General features: G+C 36.7%; 3 protein-coding genes and 1 long non-coding RNA gene across 4 annotated transcripts in view; 2 read left to right on the top strand and 2 right to left on the bottom strand.

Annotated features, from left to right (window-relative positions):
- The window catches only part of LOC124644812 (ADP-ribosylation factor GTPase-activating protein 1), a 57,090-nt gene extending 46,881 nt beyond the window's left edge, over window positions 1–10,209 (top strand). Inside the window, exons 5-9 of the mRNA XM_047184401.1 lie at window positions 1,218–1,347; window positions 3,773–3,895; window positions 4,893–5,026; window positions 6,669–6,841; window positions 7,833–10,209. Coding sequence (XP_047040357.1) covers window positions 1,218–1,347; window positions 3,773–3,895; window positions 4,893–5,026; window positions 6,669–6,837 — 556 coding nt within the window. The 3' untranslated portion in view covers window positions 6,838–6,841; window positions 7,833–10,209. The remainder of the gene's footprint in view (window positions 1–1,217; window positions 1,348–3,772; window positions 3,896–4,892; window positions 5,027–6,668; window positions 6,842–7,832) is intronic.
- Window positions 10,210–10,699: 490 nt separating this feature from the next.
- LOC124644813 (peroxisomal membrane protein PEX16) lies at window positions 10,700–13,877 on the bottom strand. The gene has a single exon (XM_047184402.1). It carries the CDS (start codon window positions 13,661–13,663, stop codon window positions 12,677–12,679), a length of 987 nt encoding a protein of 328 aa, XP_047040358.1. The 5' UTR covers window positions 13,664–13,877; the 3' UTR covers window positions 10,700–12,676.
- A 509-nt stretch (window positions 13,878–14,386) lies between these two features.
- Window positions 14,387–17,433, bottom strand: LOC124645038. Its single transcript, XR_006986141.1, has 3 exons — window positions 17,337–17,433; window positions 16,852–16,933; window positions 14,387–15,273 (listed from the first exon to the last, which is right to left on the bottom strand). It is a non-coding gene; the product is annotated as an uncharacterized LOC124645038 (long non-coding RNA).
- Window positions 17,434–17,657: 224 nt separating this feature from the next.
- LOC124644979 (mitogen-activated protein kinase kinase kinase 12) overlaps window positions 17,658–22,533 on the top strand; it is a 40,346-nt gene continuing 35,470 nt past the window's right edge. Inside the window, exons 1-2 of the mRNA XM_047184679.1 lie at window positions 17,658–17,710; window positions 17,800–18,010. Of these exons, the coding sequence (XP_047040635.1) occupies window positions 17,830–18,010 (181 nt within the window). The 5' untranslated portion in view covers window positions 17,658–17,710; window positions 17,800–17,829. The remainder of the gene's footprint in view (window positions 17,711–17,799; window positions 18,011–22,533) is intronic.

Genomic DNA, 22,533 nt, shown 5'->3' with positions numbered 1-22,533 from the left:
ACAAACTTAGAAAAGTTACATTGGTACTTGCCTGACCTGGAATCGAACCCACACCCACATACTCGAGAGGTTGGTTCTTTTAACCACTAGGCCACCACGAACTATACCACGAACCATACGAAGAAACTATACCTATACTAAACTAACATAATAAGCTTGTAAACTTTTAGACACTGTTGTAATATAAAAAGTTTATATAAAATCCCTGTTGAGTTCTGGCCGCTGCATTTGAAATCACGAAGTTAAAGCTGATTTGGGTATTTATAAGTCATGCACAATAGAAAATTTAACGTGTAGAGTTTGGCTCCTGTTTTGTTTGAATGCTTGATACCGAGTGTTATTGTTTAGTTTTAAATACTTACATTGCACTGTTACGTCGCATTATAAAATAGATTAAATTGACACTTGTTGTGCCAGCCCTATGACTTTTTACCTACTTGTTACCAACAGTTAAAAGTTACAAAGTTTGTATTGACAACACTCTCAGATTGTTATTTGTTACAGGTTCTAACAGTATTTCTAAGCCAGTGGGCAGAATAGATTATCGAGAATATTCTGTGCTATCAATACTTGGTGTCCATAACGATGTTGGCAATTGATGTCTCGTGTATGAGGTTTTGGAAAGCCGAACCCCGTTGTGTTGTAGCCAGCCTATGTCCGGCGATTGATTGCTTCAGCCATGACGGATAGGAAACAATATGTCTATTGATATCCGACGTTGCACCAAAGGGCGGTCCCGGAAAGGGCAGTAATTATCCACGGTTCATTACGCGTTTGATGGGGTTTTGGATCTATTTTGGTCTAGGTTTTAGGTTGTTAGATTTGAAGGGTGCTTGTCTGCGCGTTTAATGAGCACACATATTGGTTCTCGTCTATTGTTTATTTATAGTTCATTTAGGGATAATGCATTGTTTTAATACATATTAATCACATAAAGCACATTTCGGTGGGCTTTATTTGCGTTCAAATCACACTCGAGTGTCGGTTAATGTTTTTATCGCATTTTCTGACAGACAGCATCGCGGAGTGTCGACATTCTTTTGTCTAGTTTTTTTATTGATAATACGAATGTTTTTTAACATGTTTATATTACCTTCACTTGTAACTACTATGTAAGAAAATCTTAGAATCTTAATTTGACCCACTTCCCGGTCTTCGGTTAGGATGAAATTTTGCGTGTTTTTTTAGTTTTTTAAACTTTTTTTTTTAAACACCAGTACGGAGTATGGGAGTGGACGTTACACCGGTTTCGGCAACTGCAACAACCAGAAGCAGTCGGCGTCCACTCCGATGTCGCCGATGCACGGCAACGAAATGGTGGACAACACTCTTGCTTCATTAGCTACTGTGAGTAAACTGTGCATTATATTAACTAGACTATCCGTCAGTTGCACAAGTTGTCAACAAGATAAAAAGTGTCAGCAATAGATTTAATGAAGCTTTAATTTGAATGGTGTTTTGTGCAACTGACGGTATTTCTGTTTGAAGAAACAGGTATATATAATAGCAGGTCTATATAATTATTTAAGATCGCTTTCTCACTATTCGCTTTTTGTCATTTGTCTTGTATTATATACCGCGTATTCGTTCACAAGTGTAGCGCGGAAAAAAAACAATAAGCCACTAGTTTGAAAGCTTTCTTAAAATCCACTAACTTATATAATCTTAGATGAGGAACACCATGTAATTAATTAAATTAAAGGTAACTTATTAACGTTAAGTATATATTAGGGTTTATGTAATTAATTAACATGTTTAATAGGGTGTATACAATAGACAATAACAATACAATTGGTGAATAGTCTCATTGTTTATAACAATTCATTTTCAATGCAAGAAAAATTTGCATTACTTAAATATTTCTTTTAATTTTTATTAGTTTTTGAAGGTTAAACTTCATCGTACCACAGATAATATATGTCGTGCTCTCTTCCATTCTACGCTATGCAGTTCCATAATGACATTACGGTCTATGTTCGGTTTCCCAATGTCAATAGCCAATCATAGGACGCAGTTGCAAGGATGGATTTGCATTTTTATATGAGTACATGTCAGTGTTGTATTGTTGGCACACATCTAATCATTTATTGACAGCTGTTTTATTACCATTGCTATATTATTTTAGGAACCGATGCGACAGCTAAAGTAAAAAAAATACATGAAGAGTCCTAAAAAAGTTTTGTTAAATATTTTTGGATTTTATGAGAACAGATGAAGTTTTGTTTCGATTTCTGCAGGTTTCTTCAGCCTTTAACGATTTTAATAATTTTGACTCGTACAAGTTTTATATCTTATAATTGTATTTTCAATGGACTACACACCATTTGGAAAACTAAACTTCTAGATATTAGCAATACTAAAAATTTGTTAAGGGCAAGTTCGAACGGTTGCGTAGGCGACAAAACGACGACAAAGAACGCATTGTCGAGCGACAATCTAAGTCGTATGGGCGGTCTTTGCGCATCGTATGTATTTACTCTAAGAATCGCTCGCTATCGCATGTAACGCACGGTTTCGCACGACCTTCTGAACTTACCTTTATGCTTGACTTTCAATCATTGTATCGTCCATGGAGAACAAAATGACTTGTGGAGATGTCATAACGCAAAGTCTCTTAAAATCCGCACATTATTTTCAAAGCATACGTCACTTGAGTTACAAGAAGGCGCCTGGCCTACATTGCTTATGGCATCTCCGCTATTTTTCTTGCTCCGTGACATCGACTCATTAATTTGTGTGTTAAGGAACATCTGACTGTTGAATGGATCGAAATTTTTGAATATTATCACGGCTGACTCTAATGGTGGGTCCACACGATACCAACTTCAAACAGACTTTCATAGACTTTTGTCTGCTCAACAAATTGGTGCATACAAAAGTCTGAGCCAATGGTAAGTCTGCACAAACATCTTGTCATCATATTTTCACTCAGACTTTAAGTTCGTACAGATATTTGTACTTAAAGTCTGTATCGTGTGTACCCACCATAATATTTATTGTTCGTGGTGCAGAGTGTATCATTTGAACGACTATTGGCACGTTAAAGCTGGAATTCTGTACCAAGCGTTTGTCGCTTGCGACCGATAACCGATGGTTTTGTCAATGGTCATAGTTTGGGAGTGTTCGGTACCGTTTCCGCTGCGATTATTCACATATTTGATTGCGTGCGTCTGTCGTAAGCCATCCCGGCCTTTGACGTTGAATGCACGCGACAAACGCGCGGTTCCGAATTCCAGCTTTATGCAGAACTGTTTCAATAGTGATTAATATGCGGATATATCTTTTCACTTACATAAAGCAGTCATATCACAGCTGCATGAAGCAAGATCATAATGTACACCAAAAACAATTGTTGTTGCCTTGCAAAATTATGATGCATTTGAACTGTGCATGTATTGTTCGAGCCAAACTTAAGGGCGGCAAACTTTATGTTACACAAAAATATTATATGGTACCGATGTTTACCTACTGTCATGAAAGCAGGTGAGCCGTACGGTGGATATGATTGAAAATGAAATCTATGGACATTGTCTTTGTATGCGTAAGCTCACACGCTCAGTAGTGGCCAAGTCATACAAAGACGATCTGCATAGATCTTCAACCTTATCACAACAATGGAAGGTTAATCTTCGATTGGTAAAATTTGACTGATTGACATAGGTTGACCTGCTGGCATTATATTTACAATCAAAAAACATCCATTAAGGTCTTGCCGCCTTTAAGTTTGGCCTTAGGAACTGTTAAACTCAAGCCCCTACTCCTCAATCTTCAGGGTTGGTCCATGTTTGCATCATCGGTGACTAAGGCAGCTCGAACGGCAACTGAGAGCGCCGTGCGTTACGGAGGCATCGCTTCCCAAAAAGTATCGGAGATGGCATCTACTGTTACTGAAAAGGTAAATCATTTATATGTTTTTGTTTTAGAATAATTACATGATGGTTTGAAAGAGTTACTGCGGCTCTTGTATATAAAGGGCTTAAGAAGGAACACGATGGGTTTTAGTCAGTAAGAGTAAGAGACACTCCCTTTCGCTGCTAACCCACAGCGGGAGAGGTCATTTGATGATTTCCAGCAAAAAAAAGAAAGGGTCGGCTTCCAGTCTAACCAGATGCAGCTGAGTACCAGAGTTTTACAAGGAGCGACTGCCTATCTGACGTCCACAACCCAGTTACCAGCGCAACCTTAAATTAACCTATGTAGATACCTACATATATTATGGTCGTTGAACTCACCGCTACAACCAGCCTACCGAAGCGTACAATATCAATACAAATATGTCCAATCCATCACTTGCCTACGGCACGGTGTAACTGACCTACGCAACAACTAGTTACTTGTCCATGTCAGTTCGAGCGCTGACACTTCATACCTGTCAGCTGTCAGTAATGAATTGTTGTAGTTTATATGATACTGGCTGTTGGGGTTTCAATCATGTACCGTGGGAACTAGATTCCGTACCCCGATGAAATATAACCTATGTTACTCGGGTATAATGTACCTTCTCTAAAGGGAAAGATAGTTTCGGAGCCTATTCATGTCAAACAAACAATCAAATATTTTCTGATTATGACATTAGTGTAAGCTAGCTACTACCTGCGGTTTCACCTACGTCCAGGTAGGCACTAGATCTCTCTCTTTTAGTAGGTAACCAGTTAGTACCTATCTAAATAATTTATCTTTCATTGGACCAATTAAATCCTATTTTAGATTTCGAAATTGATCAGCCTAAAAATTTTTTAGCTTTTTTGGGTTTATTGGATAGATTCACCGGCAGTTAAAAAAGTAATAGGAAATTACTTTCAACAAATCATACTGTTTATCTAAACTGGGTGAGTAAATTAAATTGAGATTTTTCAACACAAATCTTTAAATTGTTTGAATGGTACTTACAGGTGAACACCCGCGGCGGTTGGAGTACTCTGGGCGGCACTACCGATCAGAGACGCGCGTCCAACACCAGCACGTCTTACCAGTCGCCCAGCTATGGCGCCATGAAGAGTTCCACTTCCGAACCATACTCCCAGTGGTAAGTAACGTTACCAGTTGTCACCCGTGAGCAAGGGTGAATGCGTCTTACCAGTCGCCCAGCTATGGCGCCATGAAGAGTTCCACTTCTGAACCATACTCCCAGTGGTAAGTAACGTTACCAGTTGTCACCCGTGAGCAAGGGTGAATGCGTCTTACCAGTCGCCCAGCTGTGGCGCCATGAAGAGTTCCACTTCTGAACCATACTCCCAGTGGTAAGTAACGTTACCAGTTGTCACCCGTGAGCAAGGGTGAATGCGTCTTACCAGTCGCCCAGCTATGGCGCCATGAAGAGTTCCACTTCTGAACCATACTCCCAGTGGTAAGTAACGTTACCAGTTGTCACCCGTGAGCAGGGGTGAATGCGTCTTACCAGTCGCCCAGCTATGGCGCCATGAAGAGTTCCACTTCTGAACCATACTCCCAGTGGTAAGTAACGTTACCAGTTGTCACCCGTGAGCAGGGGTGAATGCGTCTTACCAGTCGCCTAGCTATGGCGCCATGAAGAGTTCCACTTCTGAACCATACTCCCAGTGGTAAGTAACATTACTGCCTGTCACCCATGCATGCTTCAGCAGAGGCTACAACTACGACACATCCCAACTAATCCACGAAAGATGCACTTCATGACGACACATTTTTTTTACTAAGTTGTCAACCGCGACCTCACTCACCAACCTCTCAAAGGTCTTAGAACTTCGTATGTATAGGAGCTACATACTGAAGACCTGGACTTCATCATCCTTTTTATAGTCATACTGCTGGGCACAGGGCTCCTCTCACACACAGAAAGACTGAGCGTTAATCACCACGCTTGCTCAATGCGGGTGGCTAGTTTCGAACCTTACTGTCCAGGTTTCCTCAAGACGTTTTCTTTCACCTTTCATCTGCTATTGGTCTCCAGCCGTCTCCAGGATATTTTTAGAAAGTTTCATAGTTCAAATAATAAACAGTAAGTACCTTTATCCAAAAAACAGCTCTTTACGGTTGAAAACGCGGGTAAAGAAGGCTTGTAGTAAAACATAAACAAGCAGGTTGACAGTAATACGTACTGTTTGAACATTGCAATGCAGTCGAATTAATGCTTTGTGAGATTATCTGGGGTAGAAAACTTACCGTATCGAAAGCCACACTGTTTGTTTTGACTTCACGTACAAAGGTAGACTTTTGTCGTCGCATTGTTTAACAGTCAACAGTTGTTTGTATTTTCAACCGATTTCAAAGAGAACTTACCCGGACAAAAAATAGCGTATGTTACTCGGGCAGAATCAATGCCTTTCCAATAGTGAAAGAATTTTTAAATCGGTCAAGTAGATTGGTACCTTTTGGTTATAAAAAAAGAAAGAAAAGTTTTTTTCCTCTTTATTATAAAATAGACCGGCTGTTTTATCGCGGCTTCATTCGCGTCCCGGAGGTTCTTTTTCTCGTACCCGGACAAAATATAGCCTATGTTAAGCGCAGATAACGTAGCTTTATAATGATGAAAGAACTTTTATTTTTTGAAACCTTTAGAGTACAACCAAACAATAAAATGTTTCCTGGTAATAACCAGGAAACATTTTATTGTTATCTTTATTTTATTGTTTAGTACTATAGATAGATAATTACTGCACATACTCAACAAGTTTCCCAACCACTTTCAGGAACGAACAACTTCAGCCATGGAAGGAATCGGTGACAACCCGCAACAACTTGGATTCCCGTGATCTGTCCCAATTCGGGGTGTCCAGCCCCCCGCCCGATATCAAGAACATCACGATTAAGAAGAAGAACGCGTCTGATGAAGACTCTTGGGACTGGCTTAATAACTAAGCTGGTAAGTTTATATTCTGCCTAGCCATTTTCTCAAACCAAACCAAAATGTACTACCCGTGCCGATAAAGAATGGGATTAGAAATCGCGACAGCTGTATTTACCTCTCGCTCATACGCTATAGCACATGAACGAGAGTTGAATACCGCTGTCGCGATTTCTAATACCATTCTTTATCGGCACGGGTTGTAAATGGTATCACTCGCATCTCGAGATAACTGCTCACCGAAGGAGGATGGTGACAAAAACTATCCTGTGTTCTTCTCTCAGGTCCAAGCTACTTCCTCTCAAAATTTCAGCTTATATGCTTCAGCTATTCTTGAGTCATAAATAATGAAACTGACGCCACTTTTTACATCCCATCTCCATCTCCCGAGCTTTTTTCCCAGGTATGTTGGGCTTCCAGTATAACTGGATGCAACTGAGTACCAGTGTTGTACAAGGAGCCTACCCGGGCAACCTAATACTTCTAGCTACTGATTGTCAGACTTACTGGCTTATACCTCTAACGACTGCTAGAGATGTTCAAATGACAGCTGGGACCTACAGTTTAGCGTGCGCTCCGAAAGACGATCGTTGGTGTCCAAGATATTAAAAAGTATATACAAACTTAGAAAAGTTACCTGACCTGGAATCGAACCCACACTCATACATGAGAGGTTGGTTCTTTACTCACTCGGCCACCACGACTCCTAGGGAAAAGTCTATATGTGAACAAAGTCCTATCAACATTGCGTACCTCTAGTTAAATACCTGTTCAAATGAAGTATATACTTATTATGTCTTAACAATAAAGTTCAATCATGTAAAAACATATTGACCATTACGGTGCTCTTAATATAATAGTGGATTATATTATACATTTATATAACACAAGAATAAAAGTATATACTAATTTCATCATCATCATCTCAGCCATAGGACGTCCACTGCTGAACATAGGCCTCCCCCTTTGATCTCCACAGATACTAATTTAAGCTTTATGTATTTTTCAGATCATCACAAGAACGCGAGAAGACGGCCTGTAAGATCCAGATAAGGCCGCAAATATCTATCCTTTAGTTGAATTACGCATTTTCACACATTTATATATATGTATAAATATGTATTCAAAATTACAATTGTAAGATATATATTGAGATACAAAATTCACATATGCATGTATGTATATGTATTAATTTAGCCATGGAAATCAGTATTCATAATTGTTGAAGATTTTATTTGTAAATACTTTGTAAAAGTTGGCAATGTATTCGGAATTACTCTTAAGTTGGCAATCGTTCTTTATTGTTTTTCTATCGATTCTTAGTTATTGTGTGGCAGTAGGAAAAATGTGTTTAGGTAGTGCTCCGAACCATTTTGTATAAAGCAATATTTCGACCATCATTGGGAATTGTATCAACTATAAAATCAATATCAAAAAATTTATTCAAAATTTGCTGAAAACCAGCACTTTTCGAACATCAAAATTACATCAGACGGCCCACCACTTCCTTATGTTTAGTCTGGGAAGAAGTTGCATTATAAACTCCACAGCAACACATGTCTGTCTGTTAGATTTAAAGATCTCAATACAACACTATGTATGTCTATGTAACACGATAACATACTCTCACTATGTATGTCTAACCAGCATGACTAGACATCTCTTTCCTGGACTAAATGTCTATGGATCAGAGTCGCCACAAAATGGCTTCCCCACTACCCTAACAATATTTTTGGGATTGATTGTGTAAAGCGTACATCTTATGAAGGTAATTAAATAAAGGAACTAAGAGTCGATAGAACCGTTTTCGCTTGAAAACCAATTGGCATGATATATAATTGTATTACATTGACCACTCACCCTCTGGGTATTTACAAATAAAATATGACATGTATGTAGTTACAGCTTTATTCGGAACTGAACAAATTGTGTTGGCTGAATCTATTATTTTATTATATCTATTAGATACATTGATAACATTTATTTAAGAAAATCTACGAAGTTATTTAATACTAAAATTCTGTCCATTTTAGTGCCACATTGTTTTCTAAAAAAATATTGTTTAAACATCTGTTATGTGATGGCACAAACGCCAATATCTTTGTCCAATAATTTTAAAAGGCTTTGCATACATTCTTATAAAACACTGTTACTACAAAGTGACTTTTTCCTCCTCTATTTTCATTAATAGCCTCGTGGACAAAGATCGCTCGAAGCCATACTGGCCTACTTGTAAAACTAGGCCTTCATTATTGTCGTAATAGCTTAATTTAGTTTTAAGAAAGGTGTAAGACGGCATCGCAAAGTTTGCCATTCAAAAAGACTTAAGTCTGAACAAAATGGCAGACGACGCGATGAGAGATTGCTAGGCAAATTAAGATGAAGGCTTATATTATATATATATACGTGTTTATATTTTGTTGGATGAACAACCGCTATTAACATATCGTTTATAATGTTTTGAGACATAGATTTCATGGATAAATCGTCTTTGCATTAACAGCAGCGATAGTTTATTTAGCAGTGGTTTTCACAACGCATCAATGAGCCCATTCCATCTAACTAAAAAAATCTCGGCATTTATATTTATAGTTTATAATTACTAGGCAAGCCATAATATGTATTATGTTGCTAAAACGACATTATTATTTGTATTTTCATTTTGAATAAATCGAAATTCTCGGAAGTTGTTTTTGTATTAAGACTGTTGTATCGTTCGATCCCCTACCCTTTTAGTGATGTCCACTACATCATGTCCTCTCGATGTCGATAGATATTTTATATACAATTTTAATGGTATTAAAACATCCTATTATAACTACTCTGCCTATCCACTACCGTCCTCTTGTGATTATTCAAATTTTATCGAAATATTATTTACTATGAAAAGGCTAATGTAATTTATATTTTTATCGTCAACTATCTATCGACTTCGACAAAGGCTTGTACGTTCATCCATGATTTGTTGAATTTCGTACAAACATTGTGATATACCCTGAAATAAATTGCAGAAATTCTTTAAATTCTATAAAAAAAGAAGTAAAATTGGTATCATTTCACGGAAAAGGGACAAGGCTTACCTTCGTACATTTTGTATTGGATCGAAACAAATTAATTTTCATGTTACCAATATATTTTTGGCAATGTTTTTACCCTCGATTATATTATTTTCTACGTTGTAAGATCAAGGTTTATACTTATGTACAAATTAATAATATTATAATAATTTAATTTTATATTTTGCTTGTAAGATTCTGAATGTTATTTACTTTATATTGTAATTCGTTTTACAACTGTGGGCTCACAGTTAAACAGACGATGTAACGATTACTTTAAAAATTTTGTCATCAGGTTATTTGATCGAATTAAAATTAGTTTGAAGATTATTTTTGTTTTATTTTTTCTTTGGATTAAGGAGGTAAATAAGTTTCCCAAAGCTAAACATACGACTCTTTACACCACTTACTTAATCAATTGAAGCATTCCTTTGAGTAAAATTTCAGTAGCTTTGAAAATAAAATGGCATTAAGTTTGTAAAGTATTCGTGCCCAATCACGAGAAAACCACAATATCACATTGTGCGATTCAGGTTTAGGGATCGCCTAAAACAATAGACACAGCTATTGATTTATGTATTAAATATTAGAGACAGCAGATGATAGTGGGTACAAACAAATAAAAAAATGGTTGCGTCTACGTACTTGAGTGAGTACGCTGGATGTCACCAAGTTTACAGTAATGAGAATAAGGTACTTTCTCAGATGACATTGTTAACTGAACGACGCTTAAAAATAGGTACTGCGCCTTCCGTGGTCGTGGCGTGGAGCATGTCGGCAGGTATGGGTGGATGCAGGAATATTAAAACAAAATACATGATTAAATAAAAACATTGTTCCATTTATTTTATAGTATTTACATAAACAGAAATAAGAACAAGACTTAATTAAACTTTACACATGGTATTCGTTAATTCTTGTTCAGTCACCTTTTATTTTTATTATATTATTGTAATTATAAATATTCAATTGAAAACACTCGAAAAACTTAGGTATACAACCACCATACTTTTATTGCTACAGAACAATATTTGCCTACTGATATTTTAGGTCATCTAGAAGATCCCGTTGCTATATAGTTTTAACTACATACATAATTTGGCAGCTTGTGAAAAATGCTTTTCTTGTCTACAAAGTCTAAATAAACATTTACCCCCTTACTTATAAAATCTCTAATCACCTAAGCAACGTTTTAACTAATCACTACTTAAAGTCTTAAGTAGTGGTTAAATGTTATTTAAGACATGCTTAAACAACGTTTATAAGTAAGAATTTAATTAAACAGCCCTTAAGTATTACTTATATTTAATTCACGTTTATAAGTAAGGCTGTTAATCAACTAGTTTATCCATGCTTTGCAGTGGGATCTCGGACCCATGGAATGTATATATGTAAGACATATGTATAACCTCCACATATGGTTTCACCTGACCTTAATTTGCTGTATCTCAAACAATGTTGGAATTTAATTGGTGTGCAATAGAATGTCAATAAAAATATACATCAGAATAATCAATACATGTCAGAATATTTGCAAAGCACTTATTAAATACAGTTTAAAGTTTTAGTTATTGCTTCATTTTACTGTACTATGTTTGCATATAAAAATATTGTGGAATATGTGTAAATATTTAACATTTTAATTGGTGTTTTTAAATATATTAAAAACCTCTAGACCTCAACAATTAACTATAATTACCCATACAGCTTGGTGGGTAGAAACTTTCACAAAGCAGCCTGAAGTCTGGCAGTTAGAGATTGATACACCCGTACATCAGAGAGTATGTTAATGAGTCCTGCGCTTAATCTTTCTCGGGTCGTGTCGGATTGTCCCACCGGGATATGAGAGTGAAGGGATAGGGAGTGCTCCGGTGTCGGCGCAAATGCTTGTGCACTAAAATATGACCTGCGCAGCTGGCTGATCTAAGGAGATAAGAACAGTCGTGGCCAACAATTCGCTAGGATGCAATTATTACACTTTACAAACATGTATGTACATATTGACGTCAGGTACTGACAATATTTGTTTTAATTCAGCCTTGTAAGCATACCTACCTATGTGTTAAGTCCTATTCAATGACATATTGGCACTTGTGTGAAAATGTAATGTTCTTTACTATTTGTTGAGTAGGAACAAGAATTCATAAGCAATTTGCATCATTTAGTTAGGCAGCTATGAATAACATTTGTATAGGCAACTTTGTGTGGAATTGATTATAACAATAAAAATTAGTGAAACTACCATGTTGCAATATTGCTAAGAAGTAATTTGTAGATGAAATAGTTGAGCTCAGAATTTAGTTTGGTAAGAACTATCTTTACAAAGATAGATAACAGAAAAACTCGATAAAACTCGTCACAACAGAAGAAATATACAAAATGTAAAAGATCAATGTTCCATGATTCCACTATACAATTTTTTCATTAAATATAAATAATATACATACATTCGCTTACTTTGTCACAAATTATATCAATTGTGTCTCACATATATCTATGCTCTGACATACAACGGGTTAATATTCAAATATAGTGCAAGAACTGGTCAAACCTGGACACGAACAGTATGTGAATTGCTCTGAATTGATCTAATATGAATAATTTACACAGCATGAAATTATAGCTGAAGCAGCATACTCCTGGTCATTAACATCATATAAATCAATGATAAAAAATTATTTACTTGTATTTAATAAATACAACATTAGCAATACAATACATTGAAACAAATAATACCATACCACCCAATATAATTACTTTATAAGAGCTCAAGTCATGATTTTGTTTAATTAAACAATTATGAAGCCCACATGTAGAAATAAATATCTTGCCAATGACTCAAATACTGTATAATTGGCCCACAAATAAATGACATGGCTGGCACTTTCTTTGTCAGAGATGTTAGAGTATTCTCAATTACATTCTTAGAATAACCATTGTACATAGGACTCCTAAGTAAGTACAGAACAAGACCCAACTTCCTGCGACTTATCTCTAGCCGTTGGTCATAAGACAAATCCTTCATATATTTACCATACAGTTTCATACTTGCCAAGTCCACACAGAGGGCTATGACCCACTGCTTCCACGCTTTTGTACCAAACACTCTCATAGAAGCTAAATGTATTAAAGGCTTCAGAATGTGTAGTGACTCAGCATAAATTAAATCATTAACGTTCACGGGTGCAGGCCTGTCATCTTTGATCTTCACTGGCTCCCAGTCACGGAACGCTACTGAGGGCGCACCGTCTACTCGTCGAATGACGCGCCCTGACCTGCGCAGAGTGAAGAATGAGTTGGAATTCTCGTCTGTCTCTTTGCCTTCTGTAAACTTCTTTCTCTGTAACGCGGGAATAGGGGGATGGGCTATCGGCAGCTCCTTGAACCTGTACAGCAGGACGAGGGCTGAAGAACACTTGAAGACCTGCAGTAGCGTCGCCACCGTCCATTTACCTCTTGTTCCCCACCTGTTCTTGACTAACAGTTCAATAAATACTTCGCAGTAGTGTACTACTGTTAGCCACAGCTTGATCTGCTCCCGGAGCCCGTAGTACGGCTCGTCTGACCCATAAGCTTCTCTAATGAGCTTGTCGTTAAACAGTGACACGAGTTTAGACACCGAGTACACTAATTCCGAGACGATGGGCGATTTGTTTATCTTCCCAGCCACAAAATATGAAGACCACGTCGCTACAGTCTCGACGTCCGTCACAACACCAGGGTTGCTGATTACCCATCGCTTATAAACCGCATACAACTCTTGTAAAGATAATGCTTTATCCATTTTACTTGGCGGCTCTCCAATAAACACAGCACGGACAATAACGAATAACGGCTTTCCTCAATTAATAGTAGTTCCCAGAGTTCTGCAGACCTAAAAGTAAATAAATTAAATTATAACTCGTTTCTGCTGCACGAAAACTCAAGTCTTTGTTGACTTTTGCCCCCAGCCGCCAGCCACCGCCAGCCCAAATTCCATTCCGTACTCTATGGCCCACAGTAATGTCAATTTTCTAACGTCATCAATCAAATGCCATACTTGACATTCAGGGGTCCATGTCCGGAAATTATATTGTTAGGTTTGTAAACAGGGCAGGGTAATATCAATAGACATGGTATAAGATTTGATTGACCTTTACGCATAAAACATATTCTAACGATAGACAAGAACATCCATACAAATAATTTACCCGCTTATGTCGTCTGTTGACATCTTATTGACGTATTGTGACAGGTATTCATCCCCAATGATGTTAATTGCAGAAGTGACACAATATTTTCGCTCGAATTTTGCCTATGTTCTTCATTACTCAAAAAGCTTAATAATAAAGACCTTCAAAAAGACCACCGGTACCTTGGACCCTGTGCCCGATATCGGTGGCAACTTTTTTTTTATATTTAAAAATGTAATTTATATTAAGTTGAAAAATAAATAAATGATAAGGACAAAGACCTTCTATTTATATGTAAGTGAATTCAAAATCATGCAATATATTAAAACCAGGAATTTATTTTTAAGGATTTTTTAATATTAATTACAAAGTTTTTTTTTTCTTAAAAATAATTATTAGGAAAATCTTAGACTTGCAATGCACTTCCAGTGTGATGCATGTTTGTTATTGGATGAAATGAATGGATATCGATGTTTTTGAGAGGTATGGCTTATATGTCAGAACAACATACATATGTAGAGTTTTTAAGAATGTGGACGTGGGGCCGCATCCCGGCCAGGCTTTCCCCCCTGACGTAGGTGTTAAAATTGCTCTGATTTGCTATTTTGGGCTACGTTTAGTCTGCAGTTCATCTCAGTAAGGTACACTATTTGTTCGGCACGTTTTATATATCGATTATTTTCGTCTTAAATTTAATGATTCATTTTCATAATACAATTTTATTAGTGTATTGTAATAGGTTTAACTCCAGCTTTTTTAATAACTGGTTCTGTATATGTGTACCTGGTTCAATTTTTCTTTTAATTCTTTGACCATTGCAGTTAAACGTTTTGTTTTTTTACGGAGATATTTATTTTGGTTTTGTATTTTACAAAGTTTTCCACGGAGCACATTTTTTTCAGCGTTGAGTTTTCTTATAATAATTTTCAGCTTATTCATTTCGTATGAATCAAAAATTGAATCAGAGTCGGATATTTGTACTTCTTCTAACGATGTGGGGGAATCCTGTCGACTCTCTGAAACAGGCTGGGTAGGATTACTGCTCGGAATTGCTGTCTTTTTAAGGAAATTTCTTCCAGTTTCAGACCTGTAAATGTCATCAGGTTGGAAGTGAAAAGAACAGACATGAGATGCTTTAGAAGGCAGCCACGTGTTTTCGGATCTATCCTTTCGAACAACCTTAATCCATTGCTCTCTATTCGGGTGCTCAGGGTGAACAAATCTGAAATAAGCACAAACAGGAATCAGTACGTATAACTCTTTGTTGACGCCTATGTATTACAATTTTGGGACTTAAAGTAGTACCGTAAATAAGAAAGTTCATATGGAAACTATAAGTTACTTTCCTATTAATAAAAGGACTTAAAAACGACGCTACCTTTTTGCTAGGGTAGACTAAAAAATGTTGACACTGACAATGAAAACAACTGTAAAGTGAAGCTAGCCCGAAAATTTTTGAGTTTTGGATCAGTAAAAGTCCTAAACATATATAATAAAAGGTAAGTGTGAAGTGAAGAAACCGCGAGCGAAGCGAGCGTGAAAATTTTTGAGTTTTGGGACATAAAAGTAGTGTTTGTTCGAGAACATGTTTCACAACAAAATTGATTAGTATCTTTTATTTTATTCTCGCTTTAAACATTTTTGAGGCGCGAGGCCCCTTGTACCGCGAGGCCGTAGGCGGTGGCCCACGTCGCCCACGCCTTACGCCGCCTCTGACAGGAATAGATGATGAATAATGTCATAATAATATCCGCGTGGCATTGACTAAATTATAAATTCACATATTTTAATATTTTTAATTATCTAATAATATTTAATATCTTTACATATTATGTGTATATGTTACAGCCATAGTGATTAAATATATATTATACATAAACTCTGGTCATTATATATATTACCCAAATTGACTTGACAATGTGATAAATTAATTACTTTATCTGGATATTATTCATAATAGCTGGTCAAAGTTAGCCAAAGTAATAAATATGGTATAACCAACTTGGTACTGACTAATTCTTAAAAACGGTTTAAGTTATTGTCGACTTTTTTTATGATAAATCATCAAATGATTCCTCCCGCTGTGGTTTAGCAGCTTGAAGGAGTGTCAGACTGTGACTTAAACCCGCTGGGGTTTGCTGAATCGAAGGACGATGAGCCCACCGAAACTCATCGCCCACAAACCCACGCCTACGATGGGCGGGAGACGTCACTCGACACCCGGCGCCCGTGGTGTCTTCTACGTTCATGGCAGCAGCTGGGATGAGAGGTGTGAACTTCTCTAGCGTCTGCATGAGACGACGGCATCCCATTACCTCTCACCCCGGACCATGGCTTGAACCAGGGCCGAGTACGAGAGGTCACCGCACATTGCCTCGACGAGGACACGGCGGTGCCCCTCCCAGGCAGGGCACACCAGGACTGTGAGTTTCACCGTGTCCTCCGGGCCGTCCATATAGTGGCCCGAGCCACACCTCAAAGAGGAGACTTTTCGCTACTACATATTATGGGGTGCCCTGCACTGTGCTAACTAGCCTTTTTCGAATTATATTAAGGTCAGCTACCAGACACTTTAGTTAGTTAACGTGAAATCATAATTTTTACCTATTTGTTTTATTACATTATCTAAGTCTATGGAGATATTATATAAAATTGCTAGTTAATGTGATTAATTCTGTGTCAATTATCACTTTATCCAAATTGAGTAGATATTTAAAATAATAGCTAGATAATATGTATAATATGCAGACTTATTACTTTGGCTGTATGTAACATATATTATATCTTTTCCTTCTCTTACCGATGAAAACTGATCCCTGATGATGCGCTGACATTTCTAGAAGTGTTTTTACAGTAGCGAAATACACACGACGTCATATTATCTAAAAAGAAAGAACATAAAATCACTAACTGAAATCTGTTTTCATTAATATTTTACCTACTACCAGTTTTATGGCACATCTGCACTGCATGGTTTTTTTGGTTCATAATTTTATCGTGCAAATTTAATTGTAATGAAATTACTTGCTATTCAAACACTTGAACTACATTTAATTACATAAAAAAATTTGATTACCAATGAATTGTTATTTAGGTCCAGATTTAGATTATAGTTGTCAAATGTCAAAAGTTCGTCTCGCTCCGGACACATCCAACCTGAAGCTATGCCAAAATCGCACTAATGCCTGATGTAATGCGCGAAGCTCAACTCAATGGGAAAACACGAAACGTTACATCTGGTAGTGTAGTAAATATATATCGATGACAAAGTGTAATTTTACTTACCTACTTGACTATAAAATTGTTAATAATGTGCGTAAGTTTATTTATGCCTTGTTTGGCGCTTCTTACCATCGAGCTCTTACACATCTATCTGACATCTGACACAAGTGTCAAAATCGGTCTATGCTCTAATCAGCACGATTAAAATTGAAAATGGTGCGATGTTGAAAATCTAAGAGAATAAAAGAACCTCTCTTTTAAAATAAATTCAGTTAAATTAAAATCAGGTTATGTTTGACCAACAAACTCTTATAATTTGGAACAATGCAGAATTTTATTATTTATTTCTTTGTGTATAATCTGTGAAGTTTCACTATGGCTGTGTGTGTAAACTGTAAAGAAAAATATTAAGTCTGTCTATGGTTCACGCCTCAGAAGTGAGTGAGATCCTTGTTTTGATTTTTATTTCCAAAATGGATTTTCTTGTTTATTTGTGTAAATGATTAACATATTACTTCGTGTGCAGATAAAATAGAGCTGCGAACCAGCATACAAGATGGACGGGAGTCCTCCCGAGGACCCCGATGCACCGGATATTTTGGAGGACAGGCTTCAAGGATGTTTTCCAGCCTTGGAACCCGAAGAAGACAAAAAGAAATTATTATGGATGGGGGGCGTGATGGAGTGCTTCTCCACCGTCTTCTCCCTATTCAGCACAGCAGACCACAAGCCACAAGGTGAGTTTTTAGTCATTTTATGTGGGGTACGCAATACTGGGACCCTATGCATTTTGTGCTATAAATAGCTCGAGACTGAAGGCCGCTGCGCTGCCTGTTCGATTCGGGGGATGCTGCGTCGCGGATTTATTGATGTTTTGAATTAAGAATCATTACTAGAGGACTATTATGTGCCATTATTACAAGGATGGCGCGTGTCTATGGAGTTTTGCTTTTTCGTTAAAGATTCTGTAAAGGTCGCATCCTTGACCCATTTTCCCAGTAATTTTATCAGTAACTGAAGAGACTTGATGCTTGTGTATTCAGTTAAAATGTAATATAATGTTACTATAAGATTCTTATTAGTTGGAAATGGCTATAGAGCTGCTTAGACAAGCTTTATTGCAACTTTTGTGGAAGACTTCAGGGCATAGCATAAGTTAAAGAAAGACATGGAAGAGCAATAATGGCCTTGTTGTTCTGTATTCAATTTGGTAGTTGTATGCTGTTATTATCTATCAATTAGCTAATGTGTTACATTGAAAAGCTATCATTACATGTGGATACAGAATTAAATTAATGTTAACATCATGTTGATAGCAAATTGATCAAACTTGGTTTCATCTTGGTTTGAAGCTGAACAGCATCTTCCTTAATTTTATTTTTGTCATAAATCTAGCAGTTTAGTACACAAAAGGAATCATTGAATCAATCCTTATTACTAAAAAGATATACTTCAAGAAAGCCTGCAACACTTAACCATCTGATGCACTTCCATTTTCCAGTTCAGTTAGAATCTGGGTCAGGTCTCATATTTAGGACATAGGGGCATAGATATTGATTTTACTGCAGCTCAGTCTAGGATCTGTTCTAATTATAAATTCCAAGAATTGACATAAACTGAAACATTTGAAGGTAATCTTCACATGATTTAATACAAATGCTTATTAAACAAATGAACTACTCATTGAGATAATGATTCAATTGATCCATTAACTATAAATAATCTGTCAATGATTTATTGATTGTGATTTTAGGGAGAATTTTGAAAAGGTTTTAAAAATAAAATGTCATGTTTTGAAAATTGTATAGGCATGTGAGCTGAAGGTCTTGGTTGTCATTTGAAAATATTTGGCATTCGTTACTGGTAGTCGGTCTAGTAGAGATGCTAGTAAATCTGACAACCAGTGTTAGTTACAAGAATTGGGCAGACTGGGGGATAACTTGGTTGAAGAGGTTAGATACGCTGTCGCTCCATGTAAAACATTAGTAGTATCCGGTGACACTGGACGCCAACGCTAATGTGATTGGGGATAAGCTAGGCAGTTGGCATAGTGACATATGATTGGTATATTTTTTAGTACATATGCTTGTATAATCATTTTCGAAATATAAGCTTACCAAAGATAAAGATGAAAAAGCTAATGTTAGAGCTTCATCTTTTTTTTTGGGAAAAATAGAATTGGGTATTCAAAGTTATTCATTAGTTGTTGTTAGTTACGAAGGACTCGGGGCCGGTTTGGATCCGGTTTGTTTCTTAGTAAGTTTTTTTTGTCATTTTCAATAAGTGACAGATTGACTCAAATTCAACTTGTTTTAGTTTCAAATAGGCCTCAATTTCAATTTGTTATTGAATCCTGTTCACTATGGAACATAACTGCACTCTTAATTATAAAAAACATTGTTAATTAAATGTCTTATGTTATCTAGAATATACATAATAGTGTCTTAGTAGGAAATTGATTAAAAGTATTATGCATTGAGTACTACGGAAAATTTTCGTTATATTTCAACAACGGTGTAGAATCTTCTGTCTGATCTTTAGCTTTTGTGTATGAATGTGGATGGATATAGTGGAAGGGGACGACCAAAGAGACGATGGATGGATGAAATTCGATATGGCAAGAAAGATCTGTCTATACCTTCTGTATATACAGTATGGATCATCATCAGCCTTTTTATTGTTCCACTGCTGGTTTCCTGGAGATTTTTTCTTTCACCTTTTTAATCAGTCATTGCTATTGCAAAGAACTTATTGTACATACACATAGTTTAGTCCTTTTAGGTATTGTCTGCGGGAAACGTCCAAACGCAAAATTTTCCAAGTAGCTTGGCCAAAGTGCGGGTGTTCGGGATCGTTCATCGTCCCCAAACAACTGAGTACACCCACAAGCCCATTGTTTTCAAAATAAAATCACCAATTAATTAAGACCAATCTTTGGTAGAATGGTTTTGATTTGTCTTTTTTTTTTGCTCTGGCAACACTGGTGTAAAAACGGCTCTGTGATTTAATACTTTAGAAAAATAATTATTTATTGATAATTGTGTTTAAAATATCTTTCTTTATAATCGTGTAATTTAGTTAATAAGTGTATGTAACAATGTTGTTAATATGTGAATGAGTGAACCAGCTGCTAAACGGATGATTTGAAATCGGTGGAGTATTTTTTCTTTTTTTATATACACGCTTATATTATTTATTAAGCTTGTATTGCACTATCATTAGCTTCTCGCGTAAATATGTATGTAAGAACATCTTGGAATCTTAATTTGACCCACTTTAGATTAGGATGAAATTTTTCATACGCTCTGAGTTCTGATCATCATCATCATCATCTCAGCCATAGGACGTCCACTGCTGAACATAGGCCTCCCCCTTTGATCTCCACAGATACCTGTTGGAAGCGACCTGCATCCAGCGTCTTCCGGCGACCTTTATAAGGTCGTCTGTCCACCTCGTTGGTGGACGTCCTAGGCTGCGCTTGCTAGTCCGTGGTCTCCACTCCAGCACTTTTCGGCCCCATCTGCCATCTGCTCTGCGAGCAATATGGCCTGCCCATTGCCACTTCAACTTGCTGATCCGGTGGGCTATATCGGTGACTTTGGTTCGTCTACGGATCTCCTCGTTTCGGATTCGATCACGTAGAGAAACTCCGAGCATAGCCCTCTCCATAGCTCGTTGAGCTACTTTGAGCTTTGAGATGAGGCCGATAGTGAGAGACCACGTTTCGGTGCCGTAAGTCATCACTGGTAACACACATTGGTTGAAGACTTTCGTCTTGAGGCACTGAGGTATGTCGGACGAAAAGACATTGCGTAGTTTCCCGAACGCTGCCCAGCCGAGTTGGATTCGGCGGTTGACCTCTTTCTCGAAGTTGGACCTACCTAATTGGACTACTTGTCCTAGGTAGATATACGAGTCAACAACTTCGAGTACCGAGCTTCCAACAGAGACTGGGTTCTGATGGCAATACATAACTAGCTAAGAAACGATGCAAAAAGCCTGTTTTTTGTTTTTGAAACAATTAGTTTTTTTTTTTTTTTTTTTTTTAATACATATTATTGTGTCTCTGTGTTTATACACTATACAAACCACTTAAGTACACTGCTCATTGTTATGAGCAACGTTCCTACACAAACATCGGCTCAGTTACTGTCTCCTTCTGCTTGACAATATATTGTGGAAGCAGAATCGACGACGTTAACGTTTTCATTTCATTTATTCAAAACAAAATTACAATGTGTAGAACATTAGGACATTAAGTTAATTACATTACGTAGGTACTTATCAGTTACAATATTTGGTACATGCAAAAATATTTGTAGGTAGGTACTCACAACTTATAGTAAAGATAGTGACACAATTCAATTCCCTGACACAGTGATAATGATTAGTATAAAAAATCATATAGCATCAGGCATGAAATCTGATACCGAGTACAAACATTTTTCCAACAAAAATGCTTTTAATTCCTTTTTAAATGAATGAATAACTTGAGATTAGTTGGTAGCCTATTAAACAATTCCACTGATTGGTACCCGGAGCAATGCTTAGTTATATATATTAAAATTTGGAGCTATCTTATACTTTTCTCGTATCTTTCTTTCCTCTTCTGTCTTTACTTAGCAAAGTGACTTAAGGTAGTTTATATGTATAAACTTGGAAATGTCAGTATTTTTAATACTTTGAAGTGTTCTTTAAATGACTCTGTTTGTGTGAAAACAGACATACAAACACTTCAATTGACTACAACAAGTCAAACTTTCCTGTCTAATGTACCCTTCCTTAATTATAGTCACTTTTCTTGTTTACCACTGTATTTAATTTTTATTTTTAGTTAAATTTTCTTTTTCTGCTAGTTCTCATTCTGTACAACTATTTGCGCTGTCCTAATTGTGTCCTTAGAAACATTTGCCTGCCACTGTTTCCTGTCACATTTCAGGTAACTAAACTCAAGGATTACAAAATGATGACTTGAATAGTCTCCGCTGTCAAAGACTTGGAGGAAAAGTTAAAGGAACTTGAGGCATCAAGAACACTTTGTAATCAGTTAAAAGTATAAATTTATTCATGCATTTTTAGCTCAATTTGCATTGTACAACTTTCTCAGGAAAAGATAGAAAACTATTGTAACTAATTTAATTTTCTTTTAAAAAGAGTATCCATGGAGTTTCTAGCCGGTTCTTCTCCATGAGACCAACTCTTTGAATTAAAAAAATACTTCTTCGTCTGAACCTGACCTACAAGAAATCGCCTGACCTAC

This window comes from Helicoverpa zea, chromosome 31 (assembly GCF_022581195.2).
Source record: "Helicoverpa zea isolate HzStark_Cry1AcR chromosome 31, ilHelZeax1.1, whole genome shotgun sequence".
Lineage (NCBI taxonomy): Eukaryota > Metazoa > Arthropoda > Insecta > Lepidoptera > Noctuidae > Helicoverpa > Helicoverpa zea.
This window is presented reverse-complemented; position numbering and strand designations above follow the sequence as displayed.